Source organism: Anastrepha ludens, chromosome 6 (assembly GCF_028408465.1).
Source record: "Anastrepha ludens isolate Willacy chromosome 6, idAnaLude1.1, whole genome shotgun sequence".
NCBI classification, from domain to species: Eukaryota; Metazoa; Arthropoda; class Insecta; order Diptera; family Tephritidae; genus Anastrepha; species Anastrepha ludens.
Window position 1 is genome coordinate 41,145,208 of NC_071502.1, and position 23,134 is coordinate 41,168,341.

The following is a 23,134-nucleotide window of genomic DNA, read 5'->3' on the forward strand; positions in this document are numbered from 1 at the left end:
TTCGCACTACATTCACTCAATATCTCAGATCCGAAACCATCATACGAATCTCGCTGTCGTTTGCTTAGTCTCTTTCCATTAAGTGACAGAGGTACTTTTCAGGCAGTATCATTTATCTTTGATCTCACAAATGGCAAAATTGATTGCCCGGTCCTTCTAGAAAGAATACAATCTGATGTTGCTTGCAGAAATTTTCGTCGTTGAGTGAGGACATCATATAGTGGTAATGCGCTACTCGTTAGAACGTCGTCTCACCTTAAGGGGGAACGCCACTGTGAAAATTCCAAAAAATCGATTTGTTTTTTTGCATAAATTGTTAGTATAACTACTCAAGAAAATGTTGTAAAAATTGTTAAGCGAAATTCGCTTTATTCCCGATTCTATGTGCACTTAAGTAAGCGCCCGTCGGTTCGGCCCCGTAGCGCTTACGATACGATGCTTTATTTCAAACCTGTTTTTCTCGAATCGACTCTTTTTGATACGGTGGCAACTAATTTCTTTTTTTCAAAATTTTTGTTATCGCATTGACTATCGTTGTACGTAGCCGATTTTCAAAATTTTCAAAATGACTATTTTTTTGAGCCTGTTGAAAATCAAAAAAATGGTGAAAAACACACATTCAAATTCAAATCACCACCATTTCGTCAAAAAAAAGCTACGCCCAACGATAGCCACTATTGTGTAGATTAATAAAATTTTTGGTTTTTTGATTTCAGATGATTATTCATTGCTGTATCGCTGCCACCAGATGACGTCATTTTTTTGTAACTCGTTACGTTTATTTACATAAATTTTATATTTTTTAATGAAAAACTTACATCAACATAGCCTAATACATATGTAATAAATTGCCTTCTGTCCGATTCTCGAATAATCATTCCTACTTACGAAAAAAAATTCCCAAAAATCGACTATTTTTTTACCCCCACAGTGGCGTTCCCACTTAATTATCTCTCAACCTTTTTGGATCAGGATCTTTCTGGGGCCAAACAAGTATTTCAAATGCTATTAAAAACTGCTTTCTATGTAAGAAATCAAAACAATACCTTGTAAATATTTGTTATTTTAGTTTCATAATTATTAATTTCGTTAAATTTCAATTGTAACTTGTATATATTTTTAGCAATTTAATGGTTTCTTATGTTGATAATTTTACTAAACTTTTTAATGTTAAATATTGTAAATTTGTATTTTAGTTCTGAATTTATATCTTAAATGTCTGTTCTGAATTTTATTAGAAATTAAAAAATAAATAAATAAAATAAAATAAAAGGCTAACAGGATTTTCACATTTTCCTATTCTTAATATGAGACCTTACGACCAACTTTCGATAAATAGAATTGAGCGAGTTCCAAAGGCATTTCTTAAGCAGACATTACGTTCTCTACCATTTGAGTCCCCTGTTCTATCCTATAATTTTTGGCTAAAACTAATTAGTTTTGAATCTGTATTATCTGTTATTATCTGAATCTGTTTATTTTCAGTGTTGTTAATAGCACCGTCGACTGCCCAGTTCTACTTGAGCGGATAAGCCTTAATGTTCCACAAAGAAGTCTTCGCAATGTTTACCCTCTTTATGGGGAAAACTTTAATACCAAATTGGGAGTAATGCACCTATTGCTCGTGCACGTCGAAACTATAATTCATTATCCATTTCTAGTCTGCTTGAATTCGCTTTATCTAGACCTAATTTTGTAAAAATTGAAAATTATTTACTTAATATTGAATTTATATAGATTGCTAATATTTTAGCTGCCAAATTTGGCTTGGATTTCTTAACATGTTTGTCTAGTCTGTAAGATAATTTGTATTGTAGATTATTAAAATAAAATAAATAAAAAAATAACATAAAAACTCGCTTCTAAACGTGCATAGGTTAGGTTAGGATAAATGGCTGTTCAAACAATTACCCACTTCGACAAAGTATCAAATTCGCGCATTGTGATGCCATACAGAGAAAAAACAAAGGGGTAGAAACAAAAACCGCAACCCGAATGCAACCTGCTGATGAGATTCACTAGATGCGTAATGTTTAAATCTGCTATATCCGCAGGTGTAGCAAAATGATTTCACCTCGTTCTCGAAACAACTTCTGCAGAAAGGACTTGAGGTAATCACAAGTCTCACCGCATGGGAGACACAAGAGCTCCGGCTTTGTTAGCCACAGAAGTTTCCTTGAGTGACCCCGATCTACCCGTGGCCAGCAGGACGCCGCGACTCTGGACGTCTGCAGACTGACCCAGCGCTTATTGAATTGACGCGAGGCCTATCTTTCCAGGCCACATGCTCTCAAGCGAACCCCAATCCTCCATTTTCCGGTGAAACCATCTCGAGAGTCCCTGTCTGGTCAGCTCATCAGCCCAGCAATTTCCCGCTATGCCATTGTAACGCCTCTGAAAGTAAAAGTTTAATTTTTAAATTTAATTATCATGTTTTTTGTTCATAAATTACTTTAGACGCCTATAATTTTGTTTTGTAATGGGCTTTGAATATACTCTGCTTTCAATGCTTTATCTTACATTCACTTACAATTTTCCGTTCCTGAGTACCAATTGGAAAGTAAGGGCATTAAGTACAAATAATACTACACGCTAGTATGGGTTCCAGACTATAGGAACATCGAGGGTAGCGAGAAGACGGATGAGCTTGCTAAGCTAGGATCCTCCGTAAGCTCGCCCGAAGCGAAGCTAGCAGCCGGATTACTGCATTGCAAGTAGATGATGGAAGGATCTACCAACCGCTTGGCCCACCCGACATTCTAATACTACGGTTCGCACAGGACATTGGAAGCACGCAGCGTAGTTAAACATACCACACAGCAAATGTGCCGCTGTTGTAGAGAAGTGGGGGAGAAGCAAACTCCTGCTCACTATTTTTACTCTTAACCGAGTTTATCAAGAGCAAGATTGCAAACTTTCGGCAACCCATTTCTCAACAAAATTGTATAAATTTCAGGCTTAGAATTGATATATCTTCTTTTCTTTCTAGACACAATGAAGTGGCTATTGGAAATATCACTTTAGAGAACTCCGTCGCCAAAAGAAAATGAAAACTAAAGGAAAATGAAAACTTTAATAACAAAAGTAAAATGAGCCTGCATTTTCCAGCGCTAATCTTTTATGAACTAATCTTTTATTTACAAATAATTTTTATGGCGGTACCTGCTTTAAAAAGGGTTCAGTTGTTTAAGAATTTGTTATTAATGTATTATATAAGATAAGGGAATATCGATTTTTGTATGGAAAAAGGGCAGATAAGTACGCTGATCTTCATCATCTGAATGAACAGCGCGAGGTGCGTCGAAGCTTTCTTCATAATGCTGCCCGAATTACGGGATTTTAAGTTCAAAACACAAAAAAATATTACGAAAGTTACGACCATCTTATTATTCATCCCATTAAAAATTGGTGCACTTGTAAATTAAAAAAATGCTTTTATTGGGTATTTGCTTAAGATAATTTCATGGCATTTATTTTTTGAATGTCTGTTCCATGTCTGTCTATGTGTCTATTTTTTGAATGTCTGTGTCTTGAATGTTGTTCCACAAATGGAGGGACCTACAGTTTCAAGCCGACTGCAAACGGCAGATATTTTTTATGAGGATATTTTTCAATGCAGAAATACACTGGGAGTTTTGCCATTGCCTGCCGAGGCACGACCGCTATTAGAAAAAACTGTTTCTTCATCTTGGTGTTTCGCCGAGATTCGAACCTAAGTTCTCTCTGTGAATTCCGAATGGAATTTCGGCTACGGCGGCCGATAAGTCCAATAAATCTGAATAATAAACCTAAATGAGCCCAATCAGCAAAAATGCGACGTAATTCTATTGGTTTCAATTGTTGCACGAGCTGTATTTTGTAGGCACGTAAGCCAAAATCCGTATGTAGAATTTTCCAAGTAGTCGAAGGGCAAAAGCCAACGAGTTGAGAACGACGACAGTCGACATTTTGGCGTCTTCTTCAACACTTCGCTCTATGAATTTCATGAACACATTCATTTTTTTTTTTTTTGTCAAAGTAAATTTCCACAAATTGGAAACGTTAGTCTGGCCTTAAACAATTCACGATGATTTGCCAAACCTGACCGAACTCAAAAACCAACACAGTTTGTCAAACCATAGGACTCGATATCGTTAGTACTCATTCAGCTAAAAAAACACCCTATATTTACTATTTGAGCTTTTTTTAAAAACTAACAAATTGGATAATAAATTAATAAAATTGATTATTTAAAATAATGTAACTCTAATACACAGTTAAAATTTGTCGAACAAAACATAGTGCTTATAAAAATCTCATACACACTAAAATATAATATAAAAATTCCTACACAAACAAGTAATACCATATATTACAACAACTCAACTAATTTGTTGCGCAAAACCGACGCTTTCACTCGCAGCACAGGCTCATCACACCAGCAAGCCCTACAAAGCGTTTCGTAGCTCTGCTCCTTGTTGTGATCGTGCAGGCTCAACATATCCCCGAACATTGCCAAGGGATCAACAACATCATCCGGCGTGCACTGCTCCTGCTGATGCTTCAGCTGCTGTTTTACCAGCTCTTTTGTTTGTTTCAATGGCGAACGTTGAGCAACCGGTGATTTCATGGAATTCAATTCGACATTCAAATTGCGCATGACATTTATTTTCGCATTCAAAGAGGCGAATGGACGACGCTCAACCACCTGATGCACTTCTTCCACGCCGCAATCAGAGAAGCGTAACTGTTCTTCTGGTTGTTTGGTGCGATTTAGTACATTTGTCAGATGCACCAACGAATGATAGGTGATCTCCTCGACTGGCAAATTGGCGCAATGGCATTTGTGATGCAGTGGCATAGTCGTGAGCAAAGCACTCTTGCAACCATTGGCGATGTTTGCGATATCCGGACGTAATTTGTTCTTGACCACCTGATAGGCGACCACTTCATTGCAAGCGATCCAACGATAGGGCAGACAACGTTCTCGCATTTGCCACATTGTAATGCCTAACGAGTAGATGTCGGCGGCGGGTGTAAGCGACTCCTCGCGCAATGCTTCGGGCGACATGTAACGCATAGTGCCCTGGAAATATAATAATAAAAGTTAGGCATCCGGCTCCAAAATAATTAGCCAAAGTAAGATTTACACGCGCATTGCCTCTTGGCGCTAGCTTTGGAGAGTCGATCTTCAACGACGCACCAAAATCGCATAGTTTGCAAACATATTGCCGACGGGCGAATAAAGTTGATAGGGTTTCGTCGCGCAGTTGCGGTTGGGTGCCTACAAAAGATACCAGCACATTCTGTGGTTTTACATCAAGATGTAGCAGACGCCGATTGTGGCAATAAGAAAGTGCTGATAGGATATCCAGTGTGATGCTGAAATGGAGGTTTCCAAAATTTAGAATTTTAACAAAAAGAAGATCTACAATTTTTAAAGAGGTTATGGATTGCATTAATACGAGTCTTTCCAAAGTGACGCCGAGATGTCAGTAATAAATAATTTCTAAACTGCATAGAAATATATTAGATGCATAAAAATCTTTGCCATTGGTCAAATGGACAGATGTAAAATTACACGTTGGAACAAAGCGTAAAAATTATTGAAACTTATTATGGAAATGGTCGATCTCTAAGAACAACGTACCGCAAGATTCGTGTTTCGGCAATAATATTCATATTCAATCTGGTCCTGCACACAGCAAATACCGAACTAAATCCAAATTGGACTTTATGCAACAAGTCGTTCCAGCTTTGTGCATATGCAGATGATATATGGTACTTATCATGGCGAAAAGCAGGAGTGAATTACACAGTGCGTTTAAAAAACTAGAAAAAAAGTACGAACTACCGGATTAAGAATTAATACAGAAAAAACGAAATTTATGGTCCGGTCCAGCTGCGGTTTAACACATGATGACCTGCTGATCGGAGACTACGCATTCGAGAATGTACAAGAATTTACCTATTTGGGTTTCAAAATATGAGCCTTATTACCCTAATTTGAAACTTCTTCATTCAAAGTTATTATCTTGCGACCATAAGTTAAGGATATACAAAAACTATGGACGCTAAAACCTACTGGCATTAATCATAGTCTTCGAAAGAAAAATTTTACGAAAAATGTATGGACCAATAAGACTGCAGGACGGTAATTATCGAATAAGATATAATCATGAGCTGGAACTTTTAGCAAAACACGAAACTGTGATAAGATTTATAAAATCTCAGAGGATAAGATGTCTTGGACACGTGTTTAGAATGACCACGGAGAGAATAACCCGAAAGGCAGTTCAATTACGCCCTGTTGGAGGCCGAAGAAGAGGACGCCCCAGAAACAGATGGCGCGAAGTCGTTGAAGATGACCTTGCAAAGCTGAACGTGCGGCGGTGGAAGGAAGTAGCCATAGATAGGGGCGGGTGGTGAAACGTCCTGGTTCTGCCGAGCATGGCAGACGAAAAATTGAACGTTCAATTGGGAACATTGTTACTGTAGGACAGAATCCTACTGAACAGCTCTCAACATCGATATCTCGACGTTCTCAACAATTAGGCATTCATGAAGCGAGTTCGACTTTTTGGCGGATTTTACCTGTAGACGTGCTCATGGTGGATAATTAAATTAAAATAATGAAAACTGAAATAATCTAAATTTGTAATTTCTTTTTTTAAACCAACCTCTAAGCGCGCCTTTCGAAAAACTCTTTATAAATGCATATAATTGACGCCCACATCCTTTCAAAGATTTTTGGCGACTCTCAAGTGCCCTTTTTCGCTTTTGGCCTTTTTTCGTTTTTGGTCATAGGATAAATTTTGAGACTTTAGACAGCTGTAGGTATTTTTTCCTAATGCGTTGAAAATGACATACATGACAAGTGCTTAAGGAAGGAAAAGTGTCTAAATGTTCTGATGTTCGACACTTAGTTTGCATAGATAGATGAAATGAATAAGTAAATAAAATTGATAATTTTAATATATTTATAGAAAACTTCCTAAAAATATCTTAGATTAGATTTGTGGGGCACTCAATCAGTAGACCATTGTTCTACACCCGGATAGATATCAGTAGAAAGAATAGAGATAGGAAAGATAAAAGGTGGATCGTAAAAACGGATAAATTAGTTTTAGGTCTTTAACAAATCTCTTGGATTCATTGATGAATTTTAAGAGATCCGGAAGAGGAAGAGTATAAACTTTGTCCATACTCAGTGTATCGCAGCCCAATATCCGAAGTCTGATTCTGGAAAATGCAGGACGGCTACAGAGAAAATGCTTTGCAGTGTCGACATTCTCAAGACAGGATATGCATATCGGGCTGTCGACGACCCCCATGGTAGCCATATGCTGACCCACCAGTACTCTCAGGTCCTTCCTGCTGAGTTTTAGGAGAAAGATCGCTGTTTCCTGTTTGGTTCTTTCACAAAGCACTTGACTACTCTGGACGAGTTCAACTCAGACCAACGACCTCATGAAGTCCATCAGTCCATAGTTGAATCGATGCGTAATTGACACATAGAAAGGGTTCAGGGCCTAGTGGCATACTTGCTGAGCCTTCATTTGCCAATTTATCAGCTAACTCGTACCCTGTAATACCACAATGTGCAGGAACCCAAATAAGACTAACTTTGTTGTGTTTTGCAACACTGTTCAGTTTTGTTTAACGACTAACTTCGAAGAGCAGCGTGCGTTAGCAAGGGCTTTCAGTGCAGCTTGACTGTCACTACAAATTCCAACTACAGTGCCACTTTTTCTCAATTAGCCAGTACGCTACATTCAAGATGGCATAGACTTCCGTAAAGAATACCGTGGCCATCTGCCCTGTGGCATAGAAGTACTTAGTGTCTTCGTCTAAGTACCATGCAGATTAGCTTCCATCGCTGGTTTTGGATCCGTCGGTGTAGAAAGTGTGCTGATATCCCGTTAATAGGTTCTCTGAACTTAACCATTGATCTCTATCTGGGATCAAAGCGTCATACTTCCTACCGAAGCCAACCCGATTGTCCACCGGCATCGAGAACAGTGTGCACCGCTCTGACAACTGGTGGTATACCTATCTGACAGTGGTCAGTGCTTACTTCATTTCCCCAGACTCCATTAAACTTGAGCCTGTACGCCGCCTTCATTGCTTCCTTTCGAATTTGAAGATCTAGAGGTTGCAAGTTCAGAATGGCATTAAGGGCATCACCAGATGTCGTACTCATAGCACATGTGATACCCAAGCACACCCTTCTTTGTAGCCTGTTTAGGGGTTTTACTCTGGAATTAACCATTGTGGCTTTCCACCATACTAGAGAGGCGTATGTAATAATGGGTCTTATCAGGGTGATGTACAACCACTGTACTATCGCCGGTCTTAGATAATAATAAATAAATAATTAAATGAATAATTTAGAAAAATGTTCACAATTACATTAAGAATGGAAGTGAGTAAGGATTTTTGCGATCGACTTTTCTGGGGAATTTTAAACTTTTTTGAGCAGCCCGCCGTTTTACTAAAATCAATGTATCAAAAAAATAAAACGCGCTTCTATAGCAATAATTCATTATGTATTATCGAAAAAAATAATAAAATTATTGTTCACTTGTCTCTCAAGTTGAATCTTACAGTTGTAGCTGATCCGACCGCGCTCTTTTAAAAAAGTTTAGTCGAAGAAACCGTTATTATCTTTTCTATTCTATTGCTTATGGCTTACACAATAAAGGACATAGTCGTGATTTCGAGCTTATTTTATTGCCCCGCTGAAGAAAATATATATTTAATTTCTACAGCCCAACACTGTAAGTATGACGAGAGAACCTTTGTGTGAAGAAAATCTATGTGTGTATATATATGTGTATATGTGCAAATCGATTTGTTCTAAAATTGAATAACTTACAAAATTCTATGCTCCAGCGGCAACTGTGTAGCCTCTATTATCTCCTGCAAGCTCTTGCCCATGAACTGTTCCATTATGACAATACCAAAATTTGGCGTGATTTCAACCTTACAAATTATTTTCTTCTTTTTAGAAAACGTTTTATTTTATATTTAGTCCATTTATTACCTTGAAAATTTGTATTATATTTCGATGCTTCCAACCCAAAATTTGCATCTCATTGCGCATAGATTGAGCATTTGCCTTACTTACATTTCGCACGATCTTCACAGCCACTGGTTGACCTTTCAATAAAAAATATGGAGCATACACATATAAATATGTAGGTCAGAGTTTCATAAATAAATGCATATTTCGAAAAAAATTCGAAAAATAGAAAAATAACAAAATTTATGTATAAAGTGTTTTTTATATATAATAGGAGCTTATAATGTTTTATGGGCCCAACTTTAAATCAATTTTCGACATATATATTTTATTTTCTTAGCACTTCTGGATGCTAGGAAAAGTATCAACAGATGTGGCACGGGGTGTAACAATTAAGTTCCGGGAAAATTCAATTACGTGCATCATTTTATTACCGACCTTCACAATAGTCTTCCTCTACATTAGAGTCACCCAAAGGAGGTAATAGTCAGAAGTTAACCCGTTCAGTATCGCAGTTGCAGCTTTCTTTACCACCTGTACGCTGCTGTGATGAGTTTTCTTAATGAGGTACGACTTCTTCATAGGGAAAAGAAAAACATAAATGGCTTTTTTCACCAAAAACTCTTGCACAGGGAACGAGAAATGGCGGCGCATTGTCGTGGTGGAAGATCCGACCGTTCTTCTTAGTGGCTTCAAGCCGCACACGGAAAATGTTGTTGATGATTAGCTCGTCTAATAACGCTCGCAGACGGTCGCGTCAGTACGAGAGGTGACGGCAGCTCCTTCACGCGAATAATTAGCTACCGAATCAGACGCCCATTCTCGACACCAAAACATAAACATACCTTCCATTGGCCTCAAACTTCGACTGAAACTAGAAAAAGGGTGCCACTTTTCCAGACATAAATAGTAAATGAGTAAATAAAGCACCTAGAAAAAATCCATTCAATGCACTCAGTTGTGCACTTTGTTGGCCATGTACGGGATAGCCGAAGTTAGCTTTAACAAATAGACTGGAAATACCCGTTTTTTATTTATTTATTTAATATATGGAAAATAACAATAAATTATTATTTTACAATAAAAAAAAAAAAAAAAAAAAAAAAAAGGAGCACTAGCTGCCAGGGCTTACGGCTCAAATATGAAAATATCACTTGTAATTTACTTGCACACAAATTAATTTACATTTTTACATTCCGCCCCCATCCTCGTAATCCGCAGCATCAGTTGGCTGTATTTTTCGCGATTTTCGTGATGCCACCTCGTCTTCCTCCGAGCTGTACGCGCTCAATTCATCCGACATATCATTGTTAGCATCTAAATCGTTGTTGTTGTTGTTGTTGTTGTAGCAGTATCTTCGCCCTGTCAGTGTAGTGTAAATTACCGGTCGTCTTCGTCTAGCTCATCTAACGGTAGGCCCAGGAAACTGGCAGTTTCGACGGGTTGGGTCCAGAGGGAGAGAGGTGTTAGATGAGTGGGTTTGATGGGGCATGTGAAGAGGTGGTTAGTGTCGTGCGGGGTACCTTCACATGCAGGACATATGTTTAGTATGTCGGGGTCGATTCTGGATAGGTAGGAGTTTAACCTGCTACAATATCCAGAACGTAGTTGTGCCAAGATTACGCGGGACTCTCGAGGAAGCTGGAGCTGTTCGTCTGCGATAGGTGGTGGTTGGACTCCGATAACGGCATTCGGGGGTCGGGAGCTTAGGAAGGTGGTAAGTGTCTCCCGTTGAATGTCGTTAATAGCCTGTCTGTATACTGTCCGATCCTGGATAGGTCTGTCCGTTTTGTCCTGGATCTCGTCCACGTAGTTGAGGAAGTGTCTCCTGATGTGCCTGGGAGGTGGCTCAGGCTCGAGCAGGTGTCTGCATGGGTGAGGCCTGCGGTGACACCCAAGCAGAAACTGCTTGCCGAGCATTTTGTTATGCTCCTTAACCGGGAGCATGTGCGCCTCGTCATGTAAATGGTAGATAGGGGACATCAGGAGACATCCTGTCGCGGTCCTGATGGCAGTATTCTGGCAGGTCTGAAGCTTCGTCCACTGCGTATCACTGGTTCCAAGCGACCAGACAGGCGCGGCATAGTTCAGAACCGGTCGGCCTATTGCTTTGAAAGTCGACAGCAACATTTCTTTGTCTTTGCCCCAAGTGCTGCCGGCAAGCGACTTGAGGACCTTGTTGCGATTCTGTACTCTCGTTGCAATAGCGGTTGTGTGCGCCGAAAAGGAGAGCAAGCTGTCAAAGGTGACTCCCAAAATTTTGGGGTTGTTTATCGTCGGAATTGGGGTATCGTCGACGTGTACCTGAAGTGGCAGCTTGACCTCCTTTGTCCAGGTGGTAAATAGGGTCGCCGTGGATTTAGTGGGAGAAAGTTTTAAGTTTCTCGCAGTGAAGAAGCGAGAAAGGCTGGCGAGGTAGTCGTTTACTTTTGAGCATAGGCCATCAATGTCATTGCCCGACGCCATTATCGTGCAGTCGTCGGCATATGAGACCAGTGAGACTCCCTCTGGTGGCTGGGGGAGTTTCGAAATATAGAAATTAAAAAGCAAGGGTGAAAGGGCACCACCCTGCGGTACTCCTTGCTTTATTTTTCTCTGTTTTGAGGTTTAGTCTCGAAATACTACCGACGAGTGACGACCACTCAGGTAGTTCGCGGTCCACCTCTTCAGCCCTGGCGGGAGTGTCGACTGTAAAATGTCATCTAGTAGCGTGGCGTGGCTGACTGTGTCGAAAGCCTTTTGTAGGTCCAACGCTACTAGGACAGTCCTCTCGCAGGGGCGGTTTTGGTTAAGGCCGCGGTTTACCTGGGTGTTTATGACGGTGAGTGCCGTGGTGGTACTGTGCACTCTACGGAAACCATGCTGGTGTGGGGCTGGAGTCAGGTGTTGAGTGAGGAGTGGGAGTAGAAGGGCCTCAAGTGTCTTCACTACTGGGGAAAGGAGAGTTATCGGACGATAAGACTCCCCTTGGTTGGCGGGTTTCCCAGGCTTCAGCAGTGGGACCACTCTCCCTAATTTCCACTTATCAGGAATGATGAGAGTGGCCATAGACAGGTTGAAGACCTTTGTGAGATATTCTACTCCCAATGGACCCAGCTTTTTCAGCATCAGCATGTTTAGTCCGTCGGGGCCAATGGCTTTTGATGGTTTCATGTGTTTGATGGCCCCCTGAACCTCGTCACTGGTGAAAGTAAGCGGTGCACTGTTGTAGGGCAGTTTGTGCAGCCGTCTGGTGGCACAACGTTTGGATCTGTCGACCGGAGGATGCAATATAAATTGCCGGCTAAAATAGCTCGCGCATCTCTTCGGGTCCGACGAAGTACGACCGTTGAAGGTGATATCCACCTTGTCGTTGTGCTTCGTCGGGTTCGACAGGGACCTTACGGTGGACCAGAGCTTGCTCACACCAGAGGTGAAGTTACAGGACTTCAGATGCTCTACCCATTTGGTCCGCTTATGTTGGGTGACCAGTTGCCGGATCTCCAAATTGAGATCCTTTATACGAGGATCCCCGGGATCGGCCTGGCGTAGACGGTCACGCTCGTTTGCCATAACGGCTGCTTCGGCTGGGAAATTGGGACGTAATTCCCGGATCCGTCCAGCAGGTATGAAGCGAGCCGCGGCGGCTGTAATCGCCTTGCGGAGTGCGCGTTCGCCTGCGCGCACATCGGTGGGAGTGGGTAGGGCTGCGAAGATGTTCTCAGTAAATTCCGCGAATCTGGTCCAATCAGCTTTGTTAAAGTTGATATATGACCGGTGATCCGCGGAAACAAAATCGGCGGGTCTCTCGATCGAGATGATAATGGGCAAGTGGTCTGATGCAAGCGATAGCATAGGTCGCCAGGTTATGCTATTTATCAGTCCAGCGCTAGCAATTGTTATGTCAGGCGAGCTGCTACAATTGCCCACTACCCTAGTGGGGGCGTCGTCGTTTACAGTGCTGAACGTCGAATCGTCTATCTGCTCTGCCAATAGCTGTCCCCTACGATCATTTGGCAGGCTTGAATGCCAAAGATCGTGATGCGCGTTAAAGTCACCTACTACCAATCGGTTTTCTCCCCTGATGAGCGCACCAATATCGGGGAGATATCCTGCCGGGCAGCAGGTGACAGGGGGTATATAAATATTGTAAATTTCGAGCTCGGCATCGCCTGACCGGACAGCTATACCTTGACGTTCTAAGGTGCTGTCCCTGCGGTCGATGCCTTCATCAATAAGACGATACTGCACTGAATGGTGTACTATGAACGCTAGGCCACCACCGTTGTCTCGCTCGCGGTCCTTTCGGTGCACGTTATAGCCGTCCCTGGTAATCAGGGGGGAGCTAGCGTGCAGTTTTGTCTCTTGGACCGCAGCTATCTTAATTCCGAACCGACTCATGAAGTCGACTATCTCGTCAATCTTACTCGTTAGTCCGTTGCAGTTCAGTTGCAAAAGCTTGAAGCTTCGCGGGAGGGTCGTCGTAATTCGGGGGGTGAGGGATGCGTGATGTTGTCTGCGTTGGTCCTGCTGTGCGTTCCGCAAAATGGGGAGTGGCCTGATGTTGTCGGGTGGCCGCGCCACGGTGGGCGGTTGCGGGTGCAGAGCTCTGCAGCAGGGGGCAACGTAGTCGCGTGTCCACTCACGGGTGGTGTGCAGGCCGGAGCACCTCCGAAAGTGACACCAGCCACTGCAAGAACTGCATTGGACAGTTGTCAGGTTCCGAGGTACTACGGTCTGGCACACGGAGCAGACTGTGCGGGGGACCAAGAGCTGCTGGTTTGTCCCCGCACTGGGGTAGGAGCAGGAGGGTTGTGGGTTGGAGAGGGAGTCGTGTTGCTCTTGGGGGCTCCTGGCCGTTGAGGTGTTGTTAGTGGCGGCAGTGTGATGTGCCGGCACTGAGGGCAGTGTCGCCGTAGAGGCGGTGACCGCCTGTGGGCGGGAGCAACACGTGGCCACATACCTTGTGGACCACTCCCTGTGAGTCTTAAGGCCTGAACAGGTCTTAAGATGGCACCACCCGTTGCACTGGTTACACCTAACCGAGGTGGAGTTCGGGTGGAGCCGTTTGTGGCAAATGCAGCAGTAAAATACTTCAGGTCCGGGGTTGGGTTCGACGCCAGCCCGGAAGAGAAGTATTTGGAGCAAACTGGCTGCAATGAGTTGCTCCTGTGACGAAAGGTTTAGGGTAAAATACGGTGCACTAGACAGGGCTAGTGTACTGGGGCGGCAGCCCTTGGTCGGGAATAAAAACCCGAGGCATTCCGGTAACGTAGAACCGGCTGCCATGGGAATGTCTAAATCGTTGTAGTTGTGGTTGCTTATATGAGTATTTGTACTCGTATTGCTTTTCGTCGTTTTACTCATTTTTTTAAATTTAATTTTAATGCAATTTCCTATATTTGAAAAATTTGTACCCGTTTTTTATTTTATAATTTATATTTCTTTAAAAAAATGAAAAGAGTACAAAAATCAACTCAATGAAGTCAATACAAGTGAGGCATGCGTCCAAGATTGCTTGGAAAACAAATATAAGTAAAATATTGAAATATTGAATATTGAAATTAGGTAAAGTTTGCAACCCTTACGAAAGCACAAATATTAAAAGTTAGTAGAGATACTGTCATTGCTATACAAAAAGGAAAAGTAGTACACCTTTGAGAAATAAAGGCGCACGTACAAGATTGTTAAAGGACTCTGAGGCCCGTCTAATGATGCGGCAACTGTTGAAACAGACTTCGAGTTTACCGAAACGTTGCAGAGTCCACTAATAAAAACGTTAGTGCCCTGATGACACTGAATAAAATTGAATTTGTTGCAACAATTGACCAAAAAATCTTGCCTTAGTCCAGAAAAATATAAAAGCGAAGGTTAAAATTTTGCGGAGCCCATGGAAAAGGATGTTTAGAAGTCTGAAACCACGATATTTTGTCTGATTTAGTGTACAAAATTAGTTTTTTTAACCCCGACGGTAAGGAATATTGCCGGCATTGACCCCAACAATGAATACTACGCTACTAAGTTGAGTCAAAGATTAAGCAAAAAGGCGAAAGTTTCATGTTATGGAGCTGCTTCACTTGGTGACACATTCAGCCACTTTTGAAAATACATAGAATCAGTAAATTAAAAAAAAATGTGTTTTATCTACATATTTTGCAAACAAATTTATCCAACTTTCGGGTTGTCAGTGCTCATCCAAAAAAAGGAGATGATATTCCAACAAGGCAACGATCCGAAGTACCCTTCCGAAATTGTAAAAAAATCGCTAGTGGAGCAAAAAGTTCAGTTGTTCAGATATGTATGAGATATGATTGTCCACTTGATTAGAAGCAATAATTTTTATGGAAGAAAATGATTATTAAAGCAACCGTATTTGATCTAGTAATCCAAGGTTTTCTGTTAATTCTAGTGAAGACCGTAATTTTCTCGAAAATATTAATGCATAAAAATATTATTACATCTAATGGTATTCCGCAGCAGTAAAACTTCAGTAGCTAAAAGGTTTTTCAATTGGCGCGGGTCGATTTTGGCGCCCAGTGGCAGCCATTTTGTTTTGGTGATATCTGTCAAATCTTTTGTTTATTATTCAGTTGCTTATGCCAAATCATTATGGCAAGTTACACGATTGAACAGCACGTTCAAATGATAAAACTTTATTATCAAAATGAGTGTTCATTAACGCAAACGTTGCGCGCATTGCGACCATTTTTCGGTAGACGTGGTGGCCCTTCAAAGTCGACTCTTCAACGTTTGGTGGCCAAATTTGAGACGACCGGGTCAGTAAACAATCAGCCAATACCCGTACGTTCAAGGAACGCAAGATCAGCCGAGAACATTGCCGCGGTCCGTGAAAGTGTACAGCAGAACACGAGGCAGTCTATTCCTCGCCGTGCACAAAAACTTGGCCTTTCACAGACTTCAACTTGGCGAATTTTGCGTCGGGACTTGGGCCTGCACCCGTACAAGATCCAACTGACCAAAGTTGATGACCATAGACAACGCCGTTTGTTCGCTGACTGGGCTTGGAAACGTTTGGAAGAGAACCCCAGTTTTGGGCGAAAAATCATCTTTAGTGACGGGGCGCATTTTTGGATGAATGGCTATGTTAACAAACAAAATTGCCGTATATGGGACTACACCAATCCACACGAGGTTCACCAGGTGATAATGCATCCTCAAAAAGTTATCGTTTGGTGTGGATTTTGGGCCGGCGGAGTCATTGGTCCGTACTTTTTTGAAAACGACGTTGGTGAGGCGGTCACCGTCAACAACGAGCGCAACACAACGATGATAACCAATTTCTTACGGCCCATATTGAACCATATGGACCTAGACGACATGTGGTTCCAGCAGGACGGCGCTACGTGCCACACAGCAAACACCATTTTATTCCATTTCAGCATCTACCCGCCCTTATTGAAAAACCCTTTATAACACTGTGCTTGATTCATTGGTCCACTTGAATAGAGGCACTCAGTTTGACTAAATTATTTGCGAATTAAAGCTGTGAAAAAGGATCGTTTTTTTAGGATTCATTGTGTCTGGTCGAAAACTTCTTAATTCTAATAAAATGGGAAAGCATAAAGCGATACCTTTATCTCAGAGGTACTTTCACATGGCTAAATTGTCACAAAAATTGGTCAAAGTCCAAACGTTGTGGATCTTTACGTGATAAACATTTTCTTACATAATAATTATTGTCTGTAATCAAGAGAACCGGACTTTAATTGGCGCTTATAACTTTTTGCCACTTATTTGTGGTGTGTATCTTGATGCTTTTCCACAAATGGAAGGACCAACAGTGGCAGAAATACCCTCGGCCTGCCGAGGCGCGACCGCTATTTGAAAACAACTTTTTCTAGCATTTCATGTTTCATGTCCGGAGATTCGAAGCAGGGCGCGTCCGTATGGTACTCACACATCAACCCATTCGGCTACGACGTCCGTTGAAAAGGACACCCCAACATACGAATCTAAATGTTGTCGAGAATTTGTCGACTCGTATCAGATGAAGTTCGAAGAAATTTGATAGATATCCCTCTAATATGGAGGAGCTCACGTCTCGTTTGCAATATGAATGAAAAAGTGTGATCCAAAATAAGGGCGGATATATTAAAAATGCATTATTCTTACATTTTGTCAACGAAGTGCAAAACTGAGCGCATGTAGTGGTTTTTTTTTAATATCCTTTTCTAAGTGGTTGCTCTATAATTTAATTTTTGTAAATATGGAAGTTTGTCTTAAAATAATTGAAATATTAATACAAAACATAATTATACAATTAGTTTTAATATTGGCATTACTATTAAATGAAATGCGGGAGTGACTAACATGCACTCTGTTTTGCTTCCGCCTGGGTGCCTGTTATTGACAGTTCCGAATTACAATCAAATTCCCGTAGCTTAATTGCCACACTGAGTATACAAAGCAGAAGACAATATTTGGTAGCTAAAGCGCGCTAAGCAAGTAAAAAGAACATGAAAAATATAAAATTGAATTCCTGATTGGATTTAAAAGAATCCTTAACCAGAGGCAGTCGCCACCAAAAGAGCAGTACTGCCGAAAAGAGTTGAAAATAAGCAGACATTTTTTTAATGCAGCCAATATCAAAACTAATTCCGTAACTTTTCGCCAATTGTTTAGCAACACCCTGTTAACTGGCTTTTATACACTCTGTTAAACACCTTTTTCCTTCAAGTGCTAGATTTGTTTTTGTTTGGAATTTAACTTCCCACATAAAATTACTTCAAAATGCAGAAATTTGAAGCTCCGGAAATTGTTTGTAAATAGTTTTTCATAAATAGTAAATACGAAAAATGTTGTCTTACCTCGATAAATCGCCTTAAAGACGGTGCCAAAGGCGCCTCTGCCCAAAATTGTGTATTTCGAGTGCGCTGGTACCCCCTCCTTGAGTATCTCATTGCGATTTGGCGTATTCAGCACGATTGCCTGCTCATTATTTGGCGGCAATTGTAACAATGCCCTGTATAAAGTGCGAAGTTAGTAAAAAAACGTGCATATATTTACATACATATATTAAAACCAATATGATTCGATGCGAATAAATGAACTTAATTACATTTTACGAGTGGTATTTAGTTTCGCCGCTGCAGGATTTTTGTTTTTCCACATTTATTTGACACTTCTTCCGTGTACACAGCACTAACGGAATATTTTTATTGTTATTTGTTTGTTTGTACTCCATGTAAATTTGTTTATATTTTGATTTATTTGACAATAAACAAACAAAAACTTTGTTTATTTGTCAGTGTCTTGATTTCAATGTAAACAAGTTAAACTGTCCCCAGTAGTTTTAGTAGCCTAAAAAGTGTGCGAAAAAAATGCAAGGCGAATGCCGAAATGTCAAATATAAAATAAGGCAAAAAAGAATAGTAAATAAATAAAATAATAAAATCAAGATAATTCGAGATTAAGCTTCCGTTAGGCGCAGTGTCGTTAGCAACAAAAATGCCCCGCACCAATTTTGGTATAAATGCAGATAAAGTTGTGTTTGAGAACAAACAAAAAAACTTTAAATAATACTGTTTCCATAAAAAATTATTTTATAAGCAAAATAACACACTATGCAATTCAAAATTTATGCAAAAAATATTTAGAAAATATTTAAGTACGGACTACATCAAAAAAATCATCGCCGGCATCAAATAAAATAGAAATTCGATTCTTGCGCGTAGTGAAAACCGGGCTCGGTGCAAGTTTCCAGGTTGTCGCAAGTACTGAAGTATTTTTCCCTACACATTAAAATAGTTCTTTAACTGATAGCAATTCAAGGTTATTTGTTTTTATTATGAGAATTGGGTGCAATTAAAAGTGGCGGCCCAAGTAGCCGAATAGGTTAGTGCGTGACTACCATTCGGAATTCAGAGACAACTTAGGTTCGATGAAAAATCAAAATGAAGAAAAAGTTTTTTCTAATAGCAGTCCCCCCTCGGCAGGCAATGGCAAGCCTCCGAGTGTATTTCTGCCATGAAAAAGCTCCTCATAAAAAGTACAGTTTGTGTCAGAAAAAAAGAACCGGTTTTTTTTTTGTAACTTCAAGGTATATTTCGTTCTGCTTTGTGCTGCATAATAGTCCCACTCAAGAGCTACGACGCCAGTGCTAACTCAGGTTAGTGTCGTTCGAAACTTTCCCGTAAACGCATCAAACAAAAATGAGTTCGAAGTACGCAAGGCGTTTTGAGGCGGTATTTTTATGCGCGTATTCGAAAGTGCCGAAATTATCTTACGCCGCGGCTGCAAAAGTAAGTAAAAAATAAAAAAATTTTGTTGTGATGTGGAATCAGCGGTATAAGGTGTACAAAAATGTTGATGACTTTTCCGAGCGCGGCTTGAAGCGAGTGACGACAAAAAAGCAGGATAAAGTGATCGTTCAACTTTTTAAGTGAGACTCTTCTTTGTGACTACGCCAAGCCCGATCAGTTCTTGATAAAAATGGAATAGATGTGACAGTATTGGACTGGCCTTCCCAGTCCCCAGACGCCAACCCCATTGAAAATGTGTGGAGAACTTTGAAAAACGCATCTTGCCGGAAGGACAGTCCACGGTTTATTGAGTAATTGCGACTCGTAGTTTTATACATACTTTTATGTAAAAGAAATTTTAAATGAATATTATTTATATTTCATGAATAATCGCGTTTCCTTTTTTCTGACACAAACTGTATTTGCCGTTAGGAGTCGCCTTGAAACTGTACGTCCCTCCGTTTGTGAAATAACATCAAGACGCACACCACAAATAGGAGGGGGAGCTTGACCAGACACCCAAAAAGGTTATATTTAATTTAAAGCGATAAGTTTCATTTGAAATTAAAAAAAATTTCGATTTTGGTTTGTTTTGTACACACTCGCTTGTTCAGTACCACACCGTATCTGAGCCTCTGCAGCGTCATAACATCGTTTAGGCAAGCACTGTTTTCCTCTGCCCAATCCAAGCATATATTGAATGCTGATATTGCATCCCCTGATGTAATTTTATTCGTATATAGCATCACGTCTTTAGTTCCTTCACCTACTTTTTCGTCGTCTTCATTACAGTATTCTTCATTTAAAGCTGTAGGTTCCGAATGAGCTTCACAATCCATTGCTCGATTTCAGATTGGGCGACTTGCTGCAATGGTTCTACTTCCCGAAGCAAATATGCAATGAATTGAATATTGGGTGCATTATCAGCTATCTGTAAACGTAACTCCAAAAGAGAAAAGACAATGTCACAATCCCGGTCAGACGCTTTTTCAAACAGTTTTTTTAAACGCTGACTGAATTGAAGTTGCAGTCAGAGTATCCCATGCACTATCTAAAACGAATATTGCATTTTTCAACTCGATATTTGGCAATGACTCATCGAGCGATGACTCAATTTCTCCACGAGCAGTAATGTGAATGATGAATTTTTTGTAGTTCAATTTAGTAAACCTTATACGTTTTAATCCATGGACTATATTAGAGCCGCGCCGTTTAGAGAAAACCACATTACTGATATTTGGCCATTGTAACTCTTTAACTATCCTTCTTTGGGATGACATGGCGCATTATTAATAAGAAGAAATGTTTTTTCCGGAAACCGAAGGAACTATTTTACCTGTTTCTTAAAAACATTTTTGTTTCATCGGAAGACACTTACCACCTTCTTAAGCTCCCGACCCCCGAATGCCGTTATCGGAGTCTAACCACCACCCATAGTAGACGAATAGCTCCAGCTACCCCGTGAGACCCGCGTAACCTTGGCACACTTACGTTCTGAATACTGTAGCAGGTTAAACCTCCCATACAGAGTTGACCCCGACATCCTAAGCACATTTCCAGCATGTGAAGGCACCCCGCACGACACTAACCACCATTTCACATGCCCAATCAAACACACTCATCTACCACCCCTTTCCCTGGGCCTACCTTTAAATGAGTTAGGCGAAGACGACCGGTGATTTACAACACAATGTCAGGGTTTAGTATTGCTGCTACAACAACAACAACAGCCTGTAGTCTGCAGAAATATATTTATCTAAACACATTTTTTTTTTTTTTTTTTTTTGGATTATGACATTTTTGGAGTAAAGGCGCAATATGTATGCTCCGCATGTGCGTCACTGAGCTTTTTCAGAAGTGGTTGTACAGCAAGCGGCGTCCTCTCGCCTCTCCTTTGGCTAGTAGCTGTGGATGAAGCTTTAACTCGCTTAAACAGGGGTGGGGTAAAGGTGGTAGCATATGCCGATGACTTGGTCCTAACGGTCTCAGGTCCCTGAAATTTTGGAAGGTGCACTGGCTCTACTCAGCAGATGGGCCGCCAGTAGCGGTCTCAGAGTCAACTCTGACAAAACGTAGTTGATGCTATTCACCAGAAAATACAAGCCTCCACCTTTTAAGCTTCCTAGACTTAACAACCAGTGTCTTACTCTTTCATCGAAAGTCAAGTATCGTGGTGTAATACTTGACCCCAAGCTCCACTGGAAGCTGCACATAGAAAATCGAGTTAAGAAGGCCAGTGGTTCTGGCAATTTTGACTTACGGTTGCCTAGTTTGGTGGGTAGCTCTTCAGAAGGGCTACACCACTAAATTAGAGAGAGTGCAGAGAACTGCATGTGTGGGCATCACTGGTGCCTGTAGAACATGTCCCACCGCTGCGCTCAACGATATTCTCCACTTTATTCCTGTGGATCTGCAGGTTAAATCCATTGCTGCTCAGAGTGCTATTAGGCTGAAGGAGATTGGCTTTTGAAACTTCCTGTAGGACATAGTAGCATCCTGAAGCAGATCTCCCCTTCCTTCTCTGATATTCGCTCTGACCTCTCCATCCGCAAACTGTGCTTTGAGGGTTGTGCTAGGGCTATCTTTCCGAGCAGGCAAGATTAGAAAGATAGTTGGTGTGAATATAGATGCCTCTGTTTTCACTGACGGATCCAAAATGGAGTCTGGAGCGGAGCGGGGGTCTACTCTAAATCAGCCAGCATTTCGGACTCCTTTAAACTGCCGGAGACAAGCAGCGTCTTTCAAGCAAAGGTCTTCGCGATCCTGCAGGCATGCAAAATGCTTCGGGATCGCTGTTGGGAGGGAGACATTAATATTTTTTCCGATAGCCAAGCTGTAATCAAGGCACTGTCGTCGTCGTATTACAGCTCTCTTCTTGTGAACTCCTGTAAGGAGGAACTCAAACGTCTCGAACGTGCAGGAAACATTTCCCTCATCTGGGCCCCTGGGCACAGGAACATAGAGGGAAATGAAATTGCCGATGAGCTTGCCAGGAATGGGGCGGCAGAACCGGTTCCAGCTGCCCCCTTTTCAGACATCGGTATCCCCTTGGCCGTCGTTAAACGGAAACTACACAATTTCTTTCCAAAAATAGCGCAAGACAGATGGAGGTTTGTCTCATCGTGTGCTATTTCAAAAGCACTATGGCCTCAATACGATAGAAACAGAACGCTTAAGGTGATGGGAATCCCCCGCCATTCAATTTCCAAACTCATTGCGGTGATCACTGGTCGCTGGGTGATCGGCACTCATGCGGATAAGCTTGGAATTCCGTACAACCCCTATTGCAGAAGCTGTGGGGATCCTGCAGAGAAAGAGACTGTGGAACACTTTCTCTGCAAATGTCCGGCTCTGGCGGCTAGGCGCTTGAGATTCCTTAGCGTGCCCTTTGGGTATGACTTGATGAAACTCTCCAGCCTAGATCCCTTTTCTCTCCTCCGCTACATCAACAGCACTAGATGGCTGTAGACGGTTTTCTCTCCTCTCTAAATCCTTTCACAGGTAGTGGTCCACTTAGTCAGGATGGGGGGATATCAAGGATGTTCTATATACTCAACTTCCGCTTCGATACTGCAACTGCGACAAAATTCATTTAATTGGAAATCCGTACCCTTTCTATGCATCCTCATTAGGCAGTTCCCGATTATGATTATTTCAAGTGCTGAATCTAAGGAGATATGCTGGAGGTACATTCACGGCGTACACCTGGTAGCCATATTAATGCTGTTATTTCACAAGTGGATTAAATCAGCCTTGACGAAACCGGGGGTTATTTTTACACTTTTTTACCGGAGTGACAATTCTTAAGCGCCCTATGAGTAGTGTAAATGGTACAAAACTCTACTTGTTGTCTTACATTTTATTCTTTTTTTAAGTAAACGTTTAAGTA

General features: G+C 41.3%; 1 protein-coding gene across 1 annotated transcript; it reads right to left on the reverse strand.

Annotated features, from left to right (window-relative positions):
* Positions 1-4,200: 4,200 nt before the first annotated feature.
* Positions 4,201-18,901, reverse strand: LOC128867321 (raf homolog serine/threonine-protein kinase Raf). Its single transcript, XM_054108439.1, has 7 exons — positions 18,620-18,901; positions 18,063-18,304; positions 17,812-17,966; positions 9,026-9,141; positions 8,858-8,964; positions 5,130-5,361; positions 4,201-5,065 (listed from the first exon to the last, which is right to left on the reverse strand). Exons 2-7 carry the CDS (start codon positions 18,113-18,115, stop codon positions 4,352-4,354), a joined length of 1,377 nt encoding a protein of 458 aa, XP_053964414.1. The 5' UTR covers positions 18,116-18,304; positions 18,620-18,901; the 3' UTR covers positions 4,201-4,351.
* Positions 18,902-23,134: the final 4,233 nt, after the last annotated feature.